General features: G+C 40.3%; 1 protein-coding gene across 3 annotated transcripts in view; it reads left to right on the top strand.

Moving 5' to 3' along the window:
* The window catches only part of shroom4 (shroom family member 4), a 79,559-nt gene that overhangs the window by 34,686 nt on the left and 22,184 nt on the right, over positions 1-22,689 (top strand). The window contains exons 1-2 of one of the 3 annotated variants that reach the window (XM_033609777.2): positions 12,586-12,989; positions 17,853-18,062. In XM_033609777.2, the coding sequence (XP_033465668.2) occupies positions 18,010-18,062 (53 nt within the window). In that variant the 5' untranslated portion in view covers positions 12,586-12,989; positions 17,853-18,009. Of the gene's footprint in view, positions 1-12,585; positions 12,994-17,852; positions 18,063-22,689 lie in introns of those variants that run through there. The other 2 variants (XM_078164643.1, XM_033609775.2) reach the window with 2 other exon arrangements.

The raw sequence follows: 22,689 nt of genomic DNA, 5'->3' as shown, positions 1-22,689 counted from the left end.
AAACTGCAGTTCTTTGAATGACCACTTGAGGCTGGCTCAAGAAGTGAGTCAATCCCCATGTTAAAATGCCCAACTTTACAGCAGAAATAAACATGTTTACAACCTGGTACAAAAAAAAAAAGGTTTAGGTCTCTAGCTAATGTCAACATTAATGACAGCTGTACGGAGGGTAAATTTAAAGATAACTCACCCTTTTTAATTTTATTAAGGCTTTAAGTTAAGCATAATTAGGGACGTGGCCACTTTAGTGACAGTCTATGAGTCAGATACACCCCTTGTTCCTCCACAGCTCCACCCTCTTGTTCAAATTTAGTCACCTCTGGCTCCAAAGAAATGGCAATGGCCAAACTGACGAGCTTTAAAGCGGGATTTCAAGCACTAACCAATGGTTGACGATGGCTTCGTCCATTATTTTTTTACAGTGTATGATGTTGCCCAGTTGTCACAGATTGTAGATGTTTCAGCGCTTAGTGAACATCTACACTCCCATGTAACGTGAGCAAACTCCATCTGCTCAGGAAGATCATACGATACGACCTAAAGCTCCAGAATTACTGCTTACTGGGTAGACATTGTGATGGGATTGCACTGTAAAAAATGTGCAATAAATCTCAACCACAAATATGATTTTTACGGTGGGTTAGAACAACATATGTACAAGTGTGTTTTATGACATTCGTAGTACTAAATCCCCATAAAACAAACACAGTTGAATTACAGGCATGTGAAAGTGGAGATAATCAGGCTGGACAGCTACACAAACATATGTTTGTATCCATGACATGTACATGCTGCACATTTTACTGCATGCTTACCAATACAGTTTGATGTAGAGCTGTAAATTTGACACTTATGACTCGTTAAGTCTTACAGTAATGACTACTTTTAAGATATTGAATGGGGAACATTTTCTATTGCTGAACCCTTTATAGGCATGTGACCTTTCACCCCTCCACCCTCTGTTACAGGAGGTATTTTTGTCTCTTTACATCTTTTCGGGTGTTTTGAGTGACTGATGATTTTTCCAATATATTTCTGGAGGGGGAAAGAATGTTTGGGGATGTTTTGTTAACTTGACCTGGAAATGTTTCTTCTATAGTACTTCCTGTTTTCAACGACCTTTTGTTAGATCCAGCTTGTGTTGCAGTGTGTGTGTGTGTGTTTCAGTTTCTCTCTGTGGGCAGCCATGGAAGAGGCAGGAGGACATTCTTCAGCTTTCGCATCATTTCCTGTTCTTTCCAAAGTTTGCCCCCCCTCTACTTCCTGTCCAGCTTAGACTTAATGCGTTGGTGAAATTTGTGTGAAAAGAGGCAGCTTGCAAAGACTAAACAGTTTATTTACAGCTGCTGATGGATTAGGAAATGGCTCTTAAGATGCAGGTGTGCATCTATGTGGTGTTTATTATCGTTTACACTTTGTTTTTTGTACAGATGAAAAAACAAGATATGACTTGTTAATTAGTGAGCTCTAAAAGTGCTCATAGGTGGATTATGTTACTCTTATAGGGTTTTTCCATACACATTTGATGGCCTGGCTTGACGTGGTTTGACTACTGGTTTGACTACCATTACAACATGGCTACCCGCTTGAAGGTGTATCTTTAACTGATGATGGCTTGTCTTAAGTGATGACGTTTAAAAGCAGCAGGCGGATTCATGGCTTAAAGGGATAGTGCACCCAAAAATGAAAATTCAGCCATTATCTACTCACCCATATGCTGATGGAGGCCCTGGTGAAGTTTTAGAGTGCTCACATCCCTTGCGGAGATTGGCGGGTGCAGCGGCCAGCACACCTAATGTCCAAGAACACAAAATTGAATCCACAAAGTATCTCCATACTGCTCATCTGTAGTGATCCAAGTGTGCTGCAGCCCCGACATAAAAAGTTGTTTCGAAAAACGTCATGTGTACTCTTTTTTTAGCTTCACTGTAGCCTGTAGCTCTAACTGCTTCTCTGTGCTCTGCGTTCATGTGCCTAATATGGTGTATCTTGGGCACAGTGTTGCACAACTTGGCATATAACTGGCTATAACTGGTGAATGTCACATTGTCTAACTGACAATTGAAACGTAAATTGACGGAGCATGGTTTGAATTGGCACAGCCAAAACTGCCACTGGAAAAGCCCTACTGGAGCTGTTTCTCCATGGTTTCAGTCTTGGTGCTAAGCTAAGAGTAGAGGCTGCTGGCTCCAGCTTCATGTTTATAATACTGATATAAGAGTGGTATCAATGTTCTCATCCAACTCTCATAAAGAGATTCAATACCAGTCTATCCATAAATGTTTGAACTGTTTGTTAAGTGCTAATAATAGGATGCTCTTCTGTCGAATCCTCTCTTCAGGCTAATTAGATGTGAATGTAAAATCTTCAAAGAATCAAACAAAAAGTATAAAGGAGCAATAATCTGGACCCAACTTGGGTAATCTTGTCCAGTGTATTTAAAAACCCAACAAATACATTTCAAACCTAAAGCTGTGGTCACCAAAGCTGAAGAAAGGTGTTAGAAACAAAAGTACATACTTGTAAAGGTGAAATCTGAGGCATGTTCAGGCCTTTATTCTCACATAAACTTTGGGGTTGGTCCTTTTTTTTTAAATAAAATTTATTAAGAAAGGCCCTTTTCTCTCTCTTTAGTTGTGGCGGTCTTCTGCATCCATTTGTATCAAGTGTTGAAAGTACAGCAGACATCTAATGCCCAGTGGGAAAAGAAATAACACTCTTAGGTCTCAAATTTGACAGTGTACCAGTCATGTTCAGCCAGAGCGTTTTTACTGTGTTTTAGACCCCTGTAGCCAAAGAGCCAATCAATTCAAACTGGTGTAATTTTATTCCTCTAAATGTATGTATATATACGTAGTGAAAAAACTCCGTTATCATTTGTCAACCAAAACTGTAGCTCACTTTCTACCCATTGTAAAGTGCAGCTGTTTGTTTTATTTTTACGATATCAGTCTTTTCATATCACTTTCTTTCTTTCAAACAGTGAACAATCTGACTTTGGAAGGAAATCTCTCTCAAATTCAGAAGCAAATCAAAACACAAGTTGGGAAAAGAAAACCTGTCAGATTACAGGGCAACAAAGCACGAAATATCCCACAGACCTGAGTTACGTGGCAGCATGAAAAACGCTCACAGTGGCAGGAGCAGTGAACTAGAGGAAATTAAAATGATAATTACAAGAGAGACTGATATTGTGTTTGATGTTTTGACAGGGTAAACAAAACTTTATGACAAAGCTCTTTCATCTGAGCGGACTTTTTCATCTCTGCTGCACATTTACAGCCGAGGGCTGGACGGGGAGGAGAAAGAGGAGATGAAAGAATGAAACAGGGAAAGTGGGTGAAAGAGAAAAGAGAGGAATTTTAGGTAAAATACATTTTTGACATGTTTTGACACATTGCCTGACTCATCAGGCATAAACATGAACCCTTCTTCAGATTTTTGACTCATGTTAAAATGTTGTGGAGTACGAACAACACAAAACAATGGCATGTAACAGAAATGAATAGGAAAATAAGTTTGGCTCGGCTATAACTGGTGAATGTCACTTTGTCCAATTTCTGAGACGATGAATGGGTCAAACATTTGTACAATAACATTTCATTTCAATGTGCAGTACCTGATTAAAAAATAATAAATAATAAAAGGTTCCTCACAAAAGTTGGGTTATTATGTAATCATCTGAACTCTCCCTGATGCAGTTTTCACCCCTGGAAAGATGGTCTGAAACTGTGAAACCATGCTGTCTATGTAGAAGAAAGACACAAGTACTTTTGAAATTGATGCTACATGACCAGAGAAAACAGAGGAAAAGGACTGTGGCAATTGCTTTTGCTCAAGAGGTTGAAAACCTACAACTACCAGAATGCACTGCGCTACAGAGGAGCAATAAAAACTGCCATTACTGGGTGACTAGCATTTTGACACAGACAGAAACAATATGGCAGCCGTCTGGTAACAAACAATCTTTAATTAAACCCCATTTCCACCAAGCAGTACGGTACAGTGCGTTTCCACTGTGAAAAGTTGTGGATGGTACCAATGAAACCATTTCATACCGTCCCCTCTGTTGGGGTACCTAGCACACAGATCTGGTACTAAACGGTGGAGCTGTGAACACTGCAGTCTGTTGATTGGTCAATAGAGGACGGTCACTCTGCTCAGGGCTGAGTTGTGGCTGGTTTTGAGGCTCATGTAACCACTGTTCATACCATGGAGAGTTTTATTAGTAAACTGTAACTATAAAATGAAAGGATGTTTCGCTGCCTCTTGCTGCAGCTGTAGTCTGAGAAAAAATTACTTAATTCACTGGACTGACTGACTTTTAAGGTGGAACGTGAACTTGTAATTTTACTCAATGCATGAGTTGACGACATGAATCCATCAGCACACCTTAAATTCCACTGTGACAACTTTGACCATTCCAGCAGTTTTTAATGTCTTTCATTGATGATATTCACTTTTAGTAATGAGTGGATCTTGAAGCGTTCATATATATTAATTTCAACCAGGTTATGTCAACTGCATACACCCAATCCTCACTTGGAGGGAAAAAAAGCGCTGCGAAGCGTAGTTCCTGTGGGCTACAGCAACACTAAACCCCTGAGCTTGCCTTACAACAACTAAATGCACAAACCGCTATTTTTAAATGTCTCATGGAGAGAGACTCACTGCATCCTTCTCTATTTTGTTAGGAAAATGTCAGCGTGCAGCCTCGTTCCGTGGACGATAAATGAGATGCAGACTTCCATCTGTGTCACCAGTTATAAGCAAAAAGGACGGAGCAATGAGTGACAACAACCCCGCCCACATTTAAGAGTACTGTTTACGGTGGATACTCTCGGGTCTAGGTACCATGTCTGAGGGATTACTTTTGGTTCCAAAGGTACCATACCGAAATTGTTTGGTGGAAACGGGGGTTTACAGTTAAACTCTTTGTATCCAAGGTTGTGGGCATACGGAAATGCCAAAGTACAATCTGTAGTTCAAGCAACAGCCCAAGAGCCAGCAAAAACCTGCCAGATTGCGCATTTTGCATCTTTTGGCGAGCTTGAGCTGAGAGACGAGCAGAGAGATTGAGGTGCTCGTAAGATAGACAAAAGTTTATCATAGTACATTTACACATACTAGCCACATTGTTATGATACAAAGCTCGTTGAATATCGGCAAAGTATCCCTTTAAGGAAAAGTCTGAGTCCTTCTTCACCGTGATTGTGTTTAGATAACATCAAACAATTGGCTTCTTTTGTTACTGTAAAAAGAAAAACATGGATGTTTTGAGAAAAATTTCTTACAGTAATCTACCAAATTCCAAATTATTGTTTTGGTATTGAAACTTCGGTATTGTATCAGCATTAGTATTGACAATTTTCTATTGATATGTAACCCAAGACATACATTTCGTTTAAGCTCAATACATTCCCATCATGTCTGGATGCTTTTTTCAGACTTTATTATCCAGCCAAAACTGCGATTGAGGCTTTTTCCTCTAAAATATTCGACTTGACTTTCCTGCTCTGTAATCTGTCTGTGTTGACCGGTGAGCTGCTCAATTTCACAGTTTTGTTTGTTCTTGTTCATTTGAAATATTTGTTTTCTTCTTCTTCCTGGAAGAGTTTATCCTCCGACGCTCCAGATCTTCGGACACACACAGCACACACACACATTCATATGACTGTTTGGGAATTTTACCGCAGACAGATTGATGGGCAAAACGCACACGCACGCGCGCACACACACACACACACACACATCCCGTTGTTTAGATTTTTGTACCACAGGGTCCCTGGAGACCGGGGCAAGACTAAGGTCTTCGGTGCCAAGAACCATGAAACACAATAGTCTGCCCCCCATCACTCCTTCCCAATCTGAACAATAGACATTCCTGGCATTCCTCAAGACCTCTTCCTCAAACACACACACACACACACAAACACACACACACACACACACATATGGATATACACCACTCTGGGTCTGATTAGGACCCTGACTGTAAATGATTTCAGTTGTGACGCTTTTAGGGATGTATTATCGACATTGCGGACAGAGAAGAAGAATGTGTGTTTCTGTGTTATACTCAGGATGAACAGAAATGGGGGGAGGTGTCAGCCTCGGGGATAGAGAAGTGAGTTTATGAGGTTTGCAGTCCATTTGGGTGGTAAAAAAGTCGATTCAGGTAAAACTTGAGGTTCTTAGTCTCCCACGATTCTGGATTTATTTAATAGTTTAAAAAATGTATTCTTATATGTTAATGTCTCTTCTTGCTGACGATGCAATATAGATGGAAATCTGTATCCGTGGTTAGTATTTATGAACCATTATCGCATGAAGGGAAGAAAACTGATTTAGCTCCTCAAGGATTTTTTTTATTTAACAATCTTCTGGAAGGAGGGAGCTTGACCTGTACTGTATGCTACTGTATGTAAACTGCATGCCACCTAAATGGCAGTCGAGCTAACTGGTCTTACTGTATGAGTGGAGCATGTCCAAAAGAGTCATAGAAAATTGGACCTTGCATTTAGAGTACTTGCCCCCCATCCTGTCAAATCTGACCATGACATTTATCAGTTTTTTACGAACTGAAATGTGTTAAAATCTTATTTCACTGTAGAGCTGCAAGCAGTGCCTCGTTGCCTTGCTGTAGCTCTTTCTGTTTATCTTGAAATTACCGCTCCTGTAGTGTTAGCTGCACACCGGGAACAGTTGGTGACAGTCTGTGCACATACACACAGTGACAGGGCTTACTATTAGCATCACACAGCTAACATTATCTAACTGTTATTAACAGGACAGAGTCGAGCTGTTTTGGCATCTGTATGAGTGTATTGGGACTGTTAAACAGTTTGGTGTTGGATGCTAGCCGCTGCTGCTGTGTTAGCTCATACTTACTAGGCAGCTGTTGAACTTAGTGGTAGGAGAGCGACTCGGGGATGGATTGTCAGTGCTGTGTCTAACCTGTTTAGCATAAATGGCAGTGACAGAAGGTTGCTGATTTTTCTTGTGTTAACTCTGAATTTAGTAGAGCTGCTGCTCCTTTATGTTGAAAGGGGTCAGTTGAGGTGGTTCGGGCATCTGATCAGGATGCCTCCTGGGTGCCTCTTGTTAGAGGTGTTCCGGGTATGTCCCACTGGTAGGAGGCCCCAGGGCAGACCCAGAACATGCTGGAGGGATTACATATCTCACCTGGCTTGGTTATGCCTTGGGGTCCCCCAGGAGGAGCTGGAAAGTGTCGCTGGGGAGAGGGACATTTAGGGTGCTTTGCTTGGCCTGCTGCCCCTGCAAATTGGCCCCAGATAAGCGGTTTGAAATGGATGGATGAATGGATTTATGATTTAATAGACTTGACTGAAGCCTGTCTCTTAAATAAATGAATTTCAAATTGCACTTGTTTTCCATTGTTGGCCAGTTTACATTCCTATTCTTGCATTATTATTATTTTTTTTTATGAGTACTCGAATACTATAAAGTAATTTAATGTGGAACTTAAATATGGAAGTTACTCAAAATGCCCATCCCTCCAATTTACGAATCCTGCAGACACAGAGCAGCAACAGCATCAATCAGGAGTCTTGTTTTAGATCAGCTAATGAATGTTAGTCCAATTTCAACTCTCCTTTTAGCTCTGTTTTGGTCTCCACCTCCTCCTGTGGAAAATGTCTGGTTCTTTAGCTGCTGACTGCTTCACTATGTTCACCAGCTAGTTGCTAACTTCTGTCTGTCTCCTGTTTGGTTCTCGGCAGGCAGTGGACAGAGGGCTTTTTTGCTGAAAAAGTGAGTTGAAAGATGCCAATTCAGGTGATAATTATCTTGTACTTGCAAAGGTTAAACTTAAAGCATCTTCACTGAATTCAGAATTTATTTTGAGCCTTCAAGTCACAACCCAAAGTACTGAAATAGAAAGTAATCGTAAAACCAAATTTTCCACCCCTACCGGTTTTATTCCCAAGGAACCCAAAGAATTTCCTTTCATTGTTACTGTTCAAATCATGACATAAAAATGAATCATAAAATGAAACGGCAACAGTTTGGTAATTATTTAATTGCAATTTATTCAGGAAAAAAGGACAAAAATGCTGGTTCCACTCTCTCAAATGAGAATATTTAAAGCTTTTCTTTGTCTTCTGTGATAATGAACTGAAAGCTGAGCTGTTGTCTCATTAAAACAAGCATGTCACAGGTCAAAAATTAATCAGTTAATCCAGGAAGCATTCAGCAGATTGAGCAACAATGAGAGTAATTGTTACTTGCAGCCTTAGCACAGTGAGAGTGTACAAGCATGAGTGTGTGTGAGTATCTTTGTGGGTGAGTTTGTCCGTCCTCTACGCGTGTGGTCTGCTACAGTTTATCTGTCTCCTCTGGCCTGGTTTTTATTAACTGGCCCATTAAACTGCGACTCCATGATACATGACACTGGCCTCTACACACACACACACACACACACACACACACACACACACAGTGGTCGTCTCAGACACACACAAATTCCTCAAGGCCAACTTGGACACACACACATGTTAAAAAGATGTGTCTGTGTTATGGAAGGAGAACCAGCACATTTAGTTTCATCATACCAAATCAGTGCTGTCCAGAGGATAATCCTTTTGCCCCTGTAACCTCACTTGCCCAGTTATTGATTATTTAGTCTATAAAATGTCTATTAATAATTCTTATCGCAAGTTGCCAGATCCCAAGATGTTTTTAATGTGATTTAAATGCATTTAATAGGCCATGATGGTAACATGGAAAAGCTGTAGATCTTCCTCGTCGTTCTCAGACTGTGCTCAGTTTCTGGTGGGTCAATTGCTGTACATTTTATTTTGAAATTTGAAATCTTGCATTGACGTTTCTAGCCATTTAAACAGACTGCTCCAGTTGTGTTTTTGCACCTGATCTGACTGGATTTTAACTGTTGAGACAGACAATTGGTTGATAAATGTCTGTTTGATCCCGATCAGCAGCTGATTGATTAAAACATCTCAAGACTAGAGTGAACTAGATAAAACAAGAGCATTGAAGGAGTGACAGGAGTGAAGAAAGTAAGCACACGAACATATTAATATTTTTTCAAGAATTCTTCCAGTACCAAAGCGGAAAATCTAATTGTCTTTGTCTTTATCTTATTTCAATGTCCGTGAAGAAAACTCAACAGAGATGGCATTCTGTGTAGGACTTTAATAACTTGTCACAGCTAATGAGTTTCTTAAAGATGCCTCACATGGTTGTTTTCAGACGTTCATTATCTTTATTCCAGTCATTGTTGTTTGCTTGTCATTGACTCATCAGCTGACACTGACTCATGTCAGTGTTTATACTCCAAATGACAGTTAAAATTCCTTCGATCACATACACTTCAACTTCTCTCAGTGCTTACACTTTCTTTTAGTATTTCCACTTAGACCGAGTCTTCATCTCTTAAGTGACACTTAAATGTTTACACTTAAACTGACGCTTCAAACTTCTCTTACCATAAAAGCAAATTTATGGGTTATATGTGTATAATCGAGACTTAGCACTTCAACTCCTTTCAGTTCCTCAGCTCCTTTAATGCTCAGACTTCGCTCCTGACAGCACATTTTCTTCAGTTCAAACTCCATTCATATTCAGCTTCTTTCAGCACTGCGCTTCATATGACCCTTTTACTCCTTTCAGTGCTTCAGCTCCTTTCTTGCTGACACTTCAACTGACACCTCCAGTTGGTTTTATCATTAAAGTTCAACAAACTTCAGCTCCTTTCAACACTTCCAATTAACACTTAAGCTGCAGTTCAATTCTTGAATTTTAACTGCTGATTCGACATTCTTTCAATACTTTATCATCAATTGCCTCTGAAAGTTCTTGCAGTTGCTCTTGTTTCAACTGTCACTTCCACTTCTTTCAGTGCTTGACCTTGAAGTGCCTCAACTTCTGCCGTTACTGCCTGTCAAATGCATTTCATGAGGCTCCAGGGAATCAGTAATTCAAGATATCTGTTTGAGCTGTCTTTTCAACTCATCCTGACTGACGGGGACATCAAGTTTTCGAGAACATTTTTTTAAAAACTGACATGTGGATGGAGTAAATTGCAGTAAAGTACTGACTACAGGGAAACACACACACACACACACACACACATTACGGGATCGAGCAGTAACAAACAGTGCATTGTGCTGCAGATGCTAAAGTGGACTTCACCCTTCCTGCCGTCGACCTCTGGTATGAGCCTAGTCTCACTGTACTGATTACCTGGTATGTCAAAAACCGTGTGTGTGTGTGTGTGTGTCTGTGTGTATATGTGCGTCTAAGCAATAAATGTATGCATAGTGTGTGTCTTTCAGAAATCCATGATCAAGGCTGATGAGGGTCCATTAGGGAGGCAAACAAACAGGATTGCAAGCACACACACACACACACACACACACACACACACACACACACACGCACGCACACACACAGACCCATAAAGCAAACAAATAGGGCTTGATTGCAGGCAAACACAAAGGGACCAAGGGGAGGAGGTGAGGTTGTTTAGGCTTTCTAGCATAGTTAACCCTTCACCCTTTTGAAGGGAAGACAGGGAATGTAAGGAATCTACTCACATGCATGTATATAACTCACACACACACACACACACACACACAAACACACATCTTCACACACAGTCTGCAGGAGATATAAGTCTCCAGGAAATCTTTTGAAGCCTGCTGAGGGCCTCATGTTATTAAGTGTCTGCTGTTGTGGGGTTGGTTAAACATCAACAGCGTTAATGTCGGACACTCACACCTCTTGATGTTTGCTTTGAAAGGTTCAAATCTGGTCAAAAATAACACGGGGAGAGTGACTCTGTTTCAAGCGCCACATGCAGATCTTATTAGCTGTTGCTAATCTATGAGTTGGTCAAACTACAAAACTAAACACTTTAGTACATACATTAGTATCATTCATATCCAGCCAAATATAGTTGAAAAGGTTGACATGAAGCAGGTATAGCTCAGTCTTAAACACTGCCATTTTTGTTAATCTAGGCAGCTACAAATGTAACAAATGCATGACTTGTGAAAACTATGCTAACTGATGAAGAACAGAGGCATGCAGATTACTGTGTTGTTCTGACTGAACTCCTTTTAGAGATTTGCAGGAAAGTACCATAAATGATAAGACACATAGTTAATAAAATTAATCGATTACTAGTTTCAGTCATTTATTAAGCAAAGCTGATAGATCACATGATTCCTTTCTATGCAACCAATTGGTGACCTCATTCAGGTCACCATATTTAAACTGCCCTGACGTGTCTACTATTGCTGCTTTCTCTGCAAGCTGCTTTGCAACCTGCCTCCACCCCAGCTCCTCCTTTTCATGTGGTATCTGACTTATCGATGTCATTTCTGTTTGTCATTGATGCTGCTCTGTTCTGTTCCTGGGGGTCTTTGCTGCTGCTCTCCCTGCCTTAGGCTTTCCATGTAGGCGCATGGAAGGGCAGGGAGGTGTGCTCTCTCTGTCTCAGGCTTTCCTCGTTTGCACATGGAAGGGCAGACAGGTGTGCTCTGCCTTAGGCTTTCCACATAGGTGCTAAAAGAGGCTTTCTGCATAGCCCTAGGAAAGGCAGAGAGGCCCCAGAACAGAGCCATATTGCCAAATTTAATACTGCTAATGGAAATAAAGTTTTCTTTTCCGATTGTGTTCCTGACTAAAATCTATTTGTTGCTATCCTGGATGTGAGGATTTTTTAAAGATTTTTTTTTTTTTTTAATCATCATATCAAATCAATCCCAGGCAATGAGAAGAGACCCTCTGTCCCCAAACACTGCTGATATTAAAGTGCAATTCATATACATATACATTCATTCATTCAATGCCCAATCTGCTTTCTGGGTCTGATTTAATTCCTGCAAAATTCCCAGCATGAAAAGCTGTGTTGTTGGGGATAGCAGCTGATCCAGGTGTGGTTTTCCCAAAAGTACACTGAAAAAAATACATTGTTACTTATCAGTAGCATGAAGGTGTTATGGTAAAAGCCTTGGTTTTTAAATAATATTCCTGTAACAGGCGTGCATGCTTAAAGAAATACAGCGATAAGGAGAGTAATAAAAGTCACAACTCCTGTTCATCCATCACCCTCACTCATGTTTTATTTATTTATTTTCTTTGGCTGTAATTATTCAGACTCAGACTCTTGTATTCTCCTGCAGACCTCCCATCATCTGTTACATTCCCTCTCTTTCATCACATTTTGTTTTTCTCATCTCTTGGCCAAACTGAAAAAGCCCCCTTGTCTGTCCAACAGTCTCTGCTTTCTTTGCTCTTTCGATCTCTTTTTCATGCTCTGCAAACACATGTGCAGACTAACACACACACAAACACACACTCATACACACAAGGAGGAAGTACCCTTGCATTTTTCCCCCCCATCAAACAATAACAGTGTGGAACTCTGGGTATTATTTTAGCAGCCGTCCACCACTTTATCTGCTCTCCACAATACTTCCTCCCTCCCTGACTCACACATCCTGCCCGAGAGGGGGCCGAGAGAGGCAGGGAGAGAATGAGGGAGAGGGGTGGGAGAGAGAGAAATGCAGAGTGCAGGAGGGAGGAATAGCCCTGTTTTGTCTTCCAGCGAGAGGAGCGAGGGAGGAGGAAGCGAGGAAAAGGAGGGAGAGGGGATGTGAGCATCGTTGGTTGTTTTTTTTCTCTCATGGTCAGAACCTGCCAGATCCTTCACTTCTTCACATGGACACCAGCACTTGGACACTTTCTACCAAGTCTCAGATGTTGCGGACAAAACCCGGTCCTCTTCGCAGACCTCAACTGGCTTGAGGACGAAAGAAAAGAGCTTTTTTTACGAGGTGGCGATTCTTCTCTGAAAAGTTGTGAGGGAGATTTAGAGAGTGTTGTTGTCTGGCTTCCCAAGGAGACACTCAACTCTTTGAACTTGAACTCTGGGTATCAGGGATGTTAGGACACTGAACTGGGATCAGTTTGACAGCGGATGCTTCAGCCTGTGGAGTCTGGTAGGTCGGCGCTCGTAAGCTTAGGAGTAATATCTTCTCTCTGTCTACTTTAAGGTTCAATAAGTCGAACTTTATTTTCTTACACATGACGGAAAAGCTGAAGTTTGCATTTTTGTCATTTTGGCCAGCAGTCTCCACACTTTATCTTGAGCACATGATGCGTCTGTCTTTTCACAAACACCCTGATACACAAACATTTCGTCATCTTATTTACAATCTTTTCATCATCCTTGTCTTGTTCTGAGTCTGTCTTGTCCTCAGGAAGTCATGTTTTGCCACAGTTTCTGTCCTTATATCTGAGACTGTGCGGAGTCAAAATCTATTTGTCTGGCACCCGTTCTGTACTGTATTGAGACTGTGTGTGTGACTCAGATTATGCGCGTTGACCTTTGCGGTATCAGTCAGCTGTTGCAGTTTCTGACCATTAAGTGGGACATTCCAGCAGCATAGAGGCTCATTCAGAGTCGCAACACAGAGAATTCATAATTTCTCTGCCTTTGACTGCTTCTTTCTCGTCATCTGTGTCTGTTTTTGCCACATCTGTTCTTTTATTTCATCCCATTTTTCTTGCATTTACCGCCATTGCAGTCTTTTTGTGTATTTGCTTTCTCAGTTTAAGGTGGACAGAAAAAAACCCTGGGAATATATCCATAAATAGAAGCTTTCCATGTCTTGCAAACCTGATTAGATTTCCTGGTTGGTTTGTGGTCACAGCAGCAACACCACAACAGCTGTAGATTTACTCATTATCTCGGTTTCCATGTAAAGGACACGCTGTTGCTTCTCTTGTGCCAGCGAATTTTTAGAAAAACATGATTCATGTGACTCCTATTTGTGTTTTTTCCGAGATGAGACAGGTAGCCAACTGGGTTAGAGTGTCAGAAACAGGAAAAGGGAGTTCTTTGGATTATGTTAATAACAACTAGTTACAGTTGATAGCGGTCCTGGTACCTCAAAGGGACAGTAATATCCAGTACTTTGGTATGTTTCCTGTGTCCTATAGATGAGAGTGCCAAGGACTTTACAGACACTCTATAACCATCATTGAATGCAGCCCTGACAGAGGCTTTTAATTCCCAAGAAAAACATTTCTGAGCACATTTTCTGACTTAAGTCTTCAAGATGTGTAAAACTTTACCCATCAGATTTAGAACTGCATCCTTTCTGGGGTGGATGCTTGTTTTGTCAACCCAAGCAGCTCAGTGGAGGAACTGTTTCTATTACATCTTGGCCACTCGTCCTTGATATATCCTTGAACATCCTTGTTCGTTTTACAGAGTAAACTACTAATTGTTGAATGATGAAGATACTATTTAATTTACTATTTATACCCTGTTCCTGTAGAAACTACATTCAATTTAAACTTTTTTACAGTTGAAATGACAAACTTTTTTATCAGTATTTCAATGACTGTATATTTCAGTATGCAGCCGTGGTCATTAAAGCACTATTGAAACAAAAGGTTATGTTTTTTAGACATCTAAGAATCTCTCACTTGGACAGTTTTGACCTGCAAAGCACCAAATCATGCTTACTTGAGACCAGACTTTTCTTCTTGCAGAGGTAATTTGAAATACCTCTTCTCATTCCTCTGGTAAAACAAGTGTTATTGGACCACTAAAATGACCACAATAGTATGTAGCATCACAAAAACTGCTTATTCATAGAAAAGTTTAAATGGATGTATCATATTTTCACTACCTCGCAATATCACAGCTTTGGGTCCCTCTAGAAGATGCAGTTCTACTTCCTGTAAATCCCCAAATTTGTGGGATACAAGATTGCTGACGCCCCCCTCAAGCACTGCTCTGAGCATTTTGGAAAAACAGCAATTGGTTATGTGGTTTTGGAAGAGCGTTCCATTTCTCCCCCTGCATGTCAACAAAACAGTTTCTATATTACATTCTTAAGTTGCACATTTGTCAGCATTTTTTTTTTTTTTCGTCTATCGCACATTCTCCATCAAACTTTAGCGTCACATCGTTTGTTTTGATTTTCCCAGTCATCAATCTCTGAGAGCTAAACTTGGAGAAAAGAGGTTCAATAATGGTATTTTGTCTGGACGAGCTTGGATAGTTCCCACACATATTCCTGCACACACATATATAGGCATAGACACACATACAGAAACACACACACAGGCTCTACATAAACTTTCTCAGGGGATAATTTAAGGACATTGTCAGTGGAGTCGAACAATCAGTGGGCTCAGATAGAAATCCCTCTTAAGGAGCAAGAACCAGGAAACAAGGGTGTTTATTTTGGAAATGGTTCCCCTGCTCCTGCTTTATCATAAACAATAATACTCAGAAACGGTCCTTTCCTTTCCCTCATGGTGCCAGGATCCGCATACCTCTCCCAAAATTGTACCTCCAAATGTTTCTCCGAAATACCCAGAATAGTCTCATTTTACATTTTTGTACTTTCAGTTTGAGAATCTTAACCAAAGACACGTCAGGGGACTCGGTTGGTGGGAATCTAATCTCGTCATCTCTTCTCCTCTAAACTTGTCTGTTCTGCCTGTCCAGCTGTTGTCTAAGTTGTTTTTAAAGCTGTTTTCAAGTCCGAGTCCAGCAAGTCCATGTCAAGTCAATTGACACAATTCTAAATTAGGTTTGAGTCTTGTCAAGTCTCAAGTTAATCACGACAAGCCCAAGACAGGTCTGGAGTCAATGAAACAAGTCAAGACAAGCCCAAGGGTAGGTCTGGATTCAGCGAGACAAATCAAGAACAAGTCTTGTCAAGCCTCAGGTCAGTCAAGACAAGTCCAAATTCAGTTTGAGGCTAGTCGAGTGTCAAATCAGGGGAAACAAGTTCAAGACAAGTCTCAAATCAGTCAAGACAAGTTCAAGTCAGATACCAGTCTTGTTTCAAGTCAGTCAAGAGAAGTCCATGTCAGGTTTGAGAATAGTCAAGAGTCAAATCAACCTGTCTCAAGTCAGTTGAGATATGCCCAAGGTAAATCCTATTCAAGAAAAACCCTTATTAAGTCAAAAGTTTAAATCAAGTTAGAGTCATGGCGAGTCTCATGCAAATCAAGACAAGTCCAAGTCAGGTTTGAGACCAGTCAAGTGTCAAATGAGACAAATCCAAGTCAGGTGAATTCAGTCTTGATAAGTCTCAAGTAATTTGAGACATGGCTCAAATCAGTCAAGACAAGTTAAGTTTAAATGTTGTTAAATCCAGAGTCAGTTGAAACAAGTCCAAGTCAAGCTTGAGTCTTGTCAAGTCTCAATTTAGTTGTTTCATGTTGTTTCAAGTTTCATGTCAATCAAGAGAAGTAGAAGTCTAGTGCGAGTCTAGACCTGTCTCAGGTCAGTTGAGACATGCCAGAGGTAAATCCTAGTCAAGAACAACCCTTATCAAGTCACAAGTTAATTGAGACAAGTTTAACTCAGTCTCGTCAAGTCTTGTGCAAATCAAGGCAACTCCAAGTCAGGTTTGAGATCAGTCAAGTTTAAATCAAATGAGACAAATCCAAGTCAAGTTCAGATCTTAATAAATATCAAGTCAGTCAAGAAAAGTCCACATCAATTCAGTCTTGACCAGTCTCAAGTATATTGAAACAAGTCTCCAATCAGTCAAGACATGTTCACGTCAGGTTTGAGAATAATGAAGAGTCAAATGAAAGTCCAAATCAAGTTTAAGTCTTGTCAAGTCTCACGCAAAGTCCAAGTCAGGTTTGAGACCAGTCAAGTGTCAAAGGAGACAAATCCAAGTCAAGCTCAAATCTCATTAATATCAGGTCAATCAAGATATGTCCAAGATAATGAAGGCTTGCCAAGTCTCATATTAGTAGAGACAAGTCCAAGTCAAGTCTCAAGTCAATCAAGTCAACAGTCTTTCTTGTTTTCATGCTCTGTACATTATTTCCATCCAGCAGCAGCAGCATTTTTTCCAACCTTGTAATCTTAATCTAAAACATAAACACATAATGGTCTGATTCAGACTGAGAATGGCACATTTATACCTGACAGTGCTTTCTTTCTTTCAATCCTTGTGTCTAGCTCTTTTCCCGACACTCGTTCTGTTTCTCTTTCTGTCTCACACTCATGCACACACACGCACACACACACACACACGTTGTCTGCAGGGGGTGAATTTAATCTGGCTCACATATGGGATCGGAAGTCTGTATAAGGGAATTAGTGAATATCATGGGATACGCTGGAATGCCTGGCTTCAGATCAGTGTGGAGAACATACTGTACATGTTAGATGAGTTTTTAATGGCAGACCAATAGAAGGCCAAACAACTTTTAAGGAAGCTGTTTCCACAGAATTTGGGTTGGCAAGGTAGCACTGCTGTGCAAGTTTTATGTGGGCCCTGTTCTTCCCAGACACTTACAACTGTGGTTGCAAATAAGTATGTCATCCTCGTCATGTTGCCTGGGTAAATCATTGTATTTAGACCCAAAAAAAAAAAACACAAGTTGCTTCGAATTGTGGTCAAAAAAGTTCCTGTCCAACAAGAGGAGGTTGCAAAATGGAAAAAGTGACGTACAGTAGAAAAAGGAAATTACATTAGCCCTCAGGGGAAGAGGATGACAGCCCTTATTTATCTATGTTGCACATTTACATCATAAGACTGGAAGAGGTCATGCAGGAAGTACGACACCACAGCAGCCTCTTTATACTTCAAAATCTCAGGGTTCTTCTACGTAAATGTAGATCGGTCGTTCTGTAAATCTCAAAAAAGTGCTGTGGTAGAATAAAGTCCATGAAAATATCCAGTTTAATGATGACGTCTAAACAAAAATGCTCGTCATAAATGCAAAGGTTGTGCAAAGACTGATTTAAGTCGCATTTTGGTTTACTCCTGTCATCGATCCTCACCTGAGTTTCTCTTTCTCATGTCCCACAGACGCAGCGTTCCTCTCATCAGGCCTCACTCCTGGCACCTGGCAAAGCTATCGGAGCTGCCTCTCCCTCCCCCTCCTCCCCCTCCATCTCCTCCTCCTGCGCCCTGCCTCCCCACTGCAGACTCCCCTCCTCTCCCCCCTCCTCCCCCTCTGTCTGCCATGCAGCTCCACCCCGGCCCGTACACACTACCCTGGCACACAACTGACAACAGGTGAGAGGTGGATTGTCATACCATGCATGCTTTATGTAATGAAATGTTGTGCAGAGTGATGAATAATAAATTTTATCTCAGGTTAAGCGGAGGAAGCGGAATTTCCCTCCTGGGGGAAGTAAAACTGTCTATCCAATGAACAGTGCGGTTACATTTTCAAACTTAATAATACAGTGCCGTTATCATTTGATACCACTGATGTGACGATGAAAACATGTCTTTTAAAAACTTTCAATCTCTTTAGTAGTTTTATTACTCATAACACTCATTTTGATGTCTTTACAAACTCTACCACTGTATTTAAGTTCAAGGAAATAGTTCGTAACACTTCACAAGAGGATTTGACAGTTTAGTAATTTGAGTTGGGATGTCAAATGCAAAATGTGTCCCCCTTGTGAACCTGCCATCCCTCTTCATGCCCACATTTTTAACTGCTTGATAATAATAAAAGCTTGTTTGTAGTCTGTTAACCAGTTTTTCTCTCAGCTTTCATTTGACGCCTCATACTATTTTATTTCACCAGGAATTACCATTAAGAACAAAACTCCTTTGCAAGACATCGGTACAAAATGTTCCTCATGATTGTGATCATATATGTACTGCTAAAAATATTCTCTTCCTCTGGCCCACTTCCTTAATCCAACTGTTGAAGTTGTTTCAGTTTAACCAAAAACAAACTTGCCCAACGCGCAGATTTAGCCGCCCAGCGAGTGCGTCATGCTGTAGGTTTGAATCATACACAACGAGCCCATGACTCCACGGGACATTGGCTGTAAGTCACTGCTGGGGGATTTTGGTCGCCAGGAAACAGGTGACATCACCGTGTTCTAATGTCAACACTGCCCACGCAGGAAGGCCATTGGTCTATTTTTGGACTCTATTTAAACATGCCGAAGTGATAACACATCAGACCTGCTCTTTGTCTGTCTTAATTTGGGGGGCCAGGTGGATGTTTTTAGGTTAGTTTAGCTGCGTTTTTTGTTGAAGAAGAAGAGTGAAATCATTGTGCTTCATTTATCTTTCAAATACAATTTTTTTTACAGCTTTTCCTTGTTTTATTGCCCTCATATTGCACTCTTAGCTAGTTATTTATTATTCCCTCTGTGTCTGTAATGACTTGATTTCTACCAAACAAAAAACCTAAGCCACTGAGGGGCTGCTACCAGGACTTCTAATTGACGCGTTGTCTGTGGCGGCTCCATTGAATGAATCAGAATCCATGCGTGGCTCAAACGTAGATCATTTATTTGTAACAATCGGTTCATTTAACAATATAGCCTTTGTCGACCTACACACACTTACACCATTATAACTTGTATGTAAAACAAACAAAAGGCTCAAAGTTAGGCCACTAAACGGCGATCAAAAAACTGTGTGCTTCTCCCGGTAAGCAGCACACCTGTAGAGAAATTAACTCTTCCTCTACTTGTACCTTCACAGACACCATTGTTTACACGCCACCTACTGTGGAAACCAGTGACCCACACATCACTGGACACAGATACAAAAATGGCCCTAACAGTGTCTTTATATTTTTACTTTTTATCCGCTCCCCTTTGCCTTTATAAAGTTAATGCATCGCGCCATCATTTCAGACTCAACACTTCCTGTATCTGTTTCAAATTAAAAGCCCCTTAAAACTTCAGTCGATATAATCCCTCCATTTTCTAAACAGGCTTTTATTGTGAAACATTTGCAGGCATTTATTTTTGAGGATTCAGTGACAGTGTTTATCTACGGTACTTCAAATGTAGCCTGCCATCTGGTGACACTTTTTACGTTACTGCAACATTTGGGCTGGCACATGAACAGACACAGCGACTGAAATAATAGTAATAATGATAAAAATAGGACAAGAATAACCCGTCATCACACGTCATGACGGGAGACAGAAAATGATTGGTGTGGACCAGCGTATAGTTTGTCATGTCTGTCAGCCAAGTCACGTCTCGATTTTATGACTCCACAATTGCGTAACCTGACATAGTAAAACATAATGTAACAGGAAGAGAGATGTAATTAAATCAGCAAATTGCCTGAATAATGTTAACTTTTAATGTTAACATTAGCCATCATAAGCTTTTGGTTGTACCAGAGCAAAAGAGGCCATAGCAGCATCTATTTTGCTTAAATATAATTATAGATTATTCTGATCATTAATCAAGTTATGGTTTGGTCTACAGAATGTGGGTAAATAGTTAAACATGTCCTAAGTAGACATCTTCAAATTGTTTTTTTGACTAACAATCTTAAAAAAAGACTTGAGTCATTAATCAATTTTCAAAATAGATGACAAAACTTGTTTCAGCTCTAAATGTAGACATGGGTATTTTTTATATTACTGTGAAACAATTGCGACTGAAGACTGTGCTGCCCAGTCAGGTTAAGTAAAAGAAGGCGTGTAGGTACAGTGGTCTTTGTATTACAGTATGATCTCACAAAGCTTAACTGTAATCCTTTAAAGGGAAAGAGGAAGTTACCGCAGCAGTCTGTATATTGACTCACAATAAAAATAGTCTTTGTTGGTCAGTTTCACGGTCCAGTACGTCAGCGCTTTGTACTGTTCTCTTTTTGATAAGCACCAGTGATATAATGCACCACTATTAGATGTAATAGTCCCTTGTGGATTAGATAGCGGTGTGTGTGCGCATGTGTGGGTCTCTCATTCCCACAGTTTGGCCCGCACACAAGCACACACACACAGACACACACACAGCATCTGATGAGGAGGCAGCTCCCGGCATAACTCCGGACAATGGCATGTGACTCCCAGAACATGTGGACAAAGAGAGGAAGACATTCAATAAACTGTGTTTGTGTGACGGAGAGGGACATTTTGTACAGTGTGCGTCTGTGTGTGTGTTTCCATGGAAGCACCAACACTAAATATGTGAGTGTTTCTGGAGAAAATATACAAATTTTGAGCTACCTGATCATCAATTGAGCTGTTAACTGATAAAATATAAGTGTGTGTCTGTATTGTTCAAACACACATGTACAGTACGTGTGTTTATGTACGCTGGTTTATCTGCGTCAACCCTCACACTCACATGTTCCACATCGCTGTCTCATTGGGCAGGAGTGACTGCCATTTCCTGTCCAGCTCCCGTCTCATTTCCTCTCGTCCTCTCTCTGTCACCCAGGTCAAATCTATACAGCAGCTTCTCCTTTCTCATTCATTGCTCACTTCCGTCAAAGACAGTTTTCTCATGCTGATAATGAAACTGTGTTCCCACTGGTCTCCATATACTCTTCCTCTGTTATAAATGACAGAAACAGCTGTACAGTGTCAGACTTTTGAACATGTTTTTTTAATACCCTTCCATTTGTGTACAACATAAAGATCACGTAAACGACTCTTGAAATTTGCTGAAGCAAACATTCTGCATTGTACAGTATTCTGCCACCTTCAAGTTCCCATCAAGTTCAGTACACAAGGCAGCTGTGTGTTAATTAATTTGAGGCCAAAATATTTTTGTTATAAAACTAGATTTTGACACAGGGCCCCTTAAAATAGCATAATTTACTTTATAGGTGCAATTTCTCTGACAAATTTTGCAATCAATTACAATTTCTGAGCCAACCACCATGCGCTGAACTTCAGACTCTTGGGAAATTAACAGCTTTTTTTCCCCTTTAGGGACCCCTTTTCTATCATTAAATAAACAGACGACCCCTGACTAAGTGACACATTCTATGGATATTTCATATTTTATTCAATGCATTACAATGAAAGTACAGAACAACTGATAAACTGTGCAAATAACCCAAAAGTGAACACAACAACTGCATTTGGTTTGTGTAAAACGAGAGATTTGGATGAATTTTAGCCAATTATTTCTATGAATATTGCACCAGAGATGAGTTTTCCTGATATGTTAGGATTTTTTTTATACAATACTCTTTCTGTATTCTATATATTTTCATTTTTAACAATCATATATAGTTAATAATCTACTCTTTTGACAAACTCAACGTTCTCCCTGGTGCTTGGCCATTGTTCTATTAGCCCTTTGGTTGTTTTAACCACATACGTCTCTAATGCAGGACGAGGCTGTTTAGCAGAGAGTGAAGGCTCTGTGAATATAGCTTGTGTTTGAGTCTTCATCGCACCTTATCCTGTGAGAATTTTTTAAAAGTTTATATCTTGAATAATTATCTTATTTCTTCACATAAATGAATAAAATGCTGAGATATAAGCGAGATTCTTAGATTCTCTTCAATCAAGATGGCCTCGCAACCCCAGGACCCAAAGGTTGGGAACCAGTGGGCTAATTGACTCTCATATTGTGTAGAAATTCATGAAAGCCAGTGGCTGCCAAACAAATTCCATTCTTTTCTTAACCACAGAGGAATCACTTGAAAAAAAGGTGTGATATAAAGCATGCAGGATTTGTAATAAATGGGCTAAAACTTGCAAAACCACTGAATGCTCCTTAAATAAAATGTCATGGACTTTATGTACACAGTGCCTAAGTGATGAGCACATAAAGAAGACAAATGACCCACACAAATTCTGCAGACCACCAACATATCTGACTACATGAGCAGATAATCATCATAGAGTATACTGTGGTTAAAAAAGAGGAACAAACCCTATCAGTTTTCACATCACTGCATGGATTTC

The sequence above is a fragment of the Epinephelus lanceolatus genome, chromosome 22, assembly GCF_041903045.1.
Source record: "Epinephelus lanceolatus isolate andai-2023 chromosome 22, ASM4190304v1, whole genome shotgun sequence".
Taxonomy (NCBI): domain Eukaryota; kingdom Metazoa; phylum Chordata; class Actinopteri; order Perciformes; family Serranidae; genus Epinephelus; species Epinephelus lanceolatus.
This window is presented reverse-complemented; position numbering and strand designations above follow the sequence as displayed.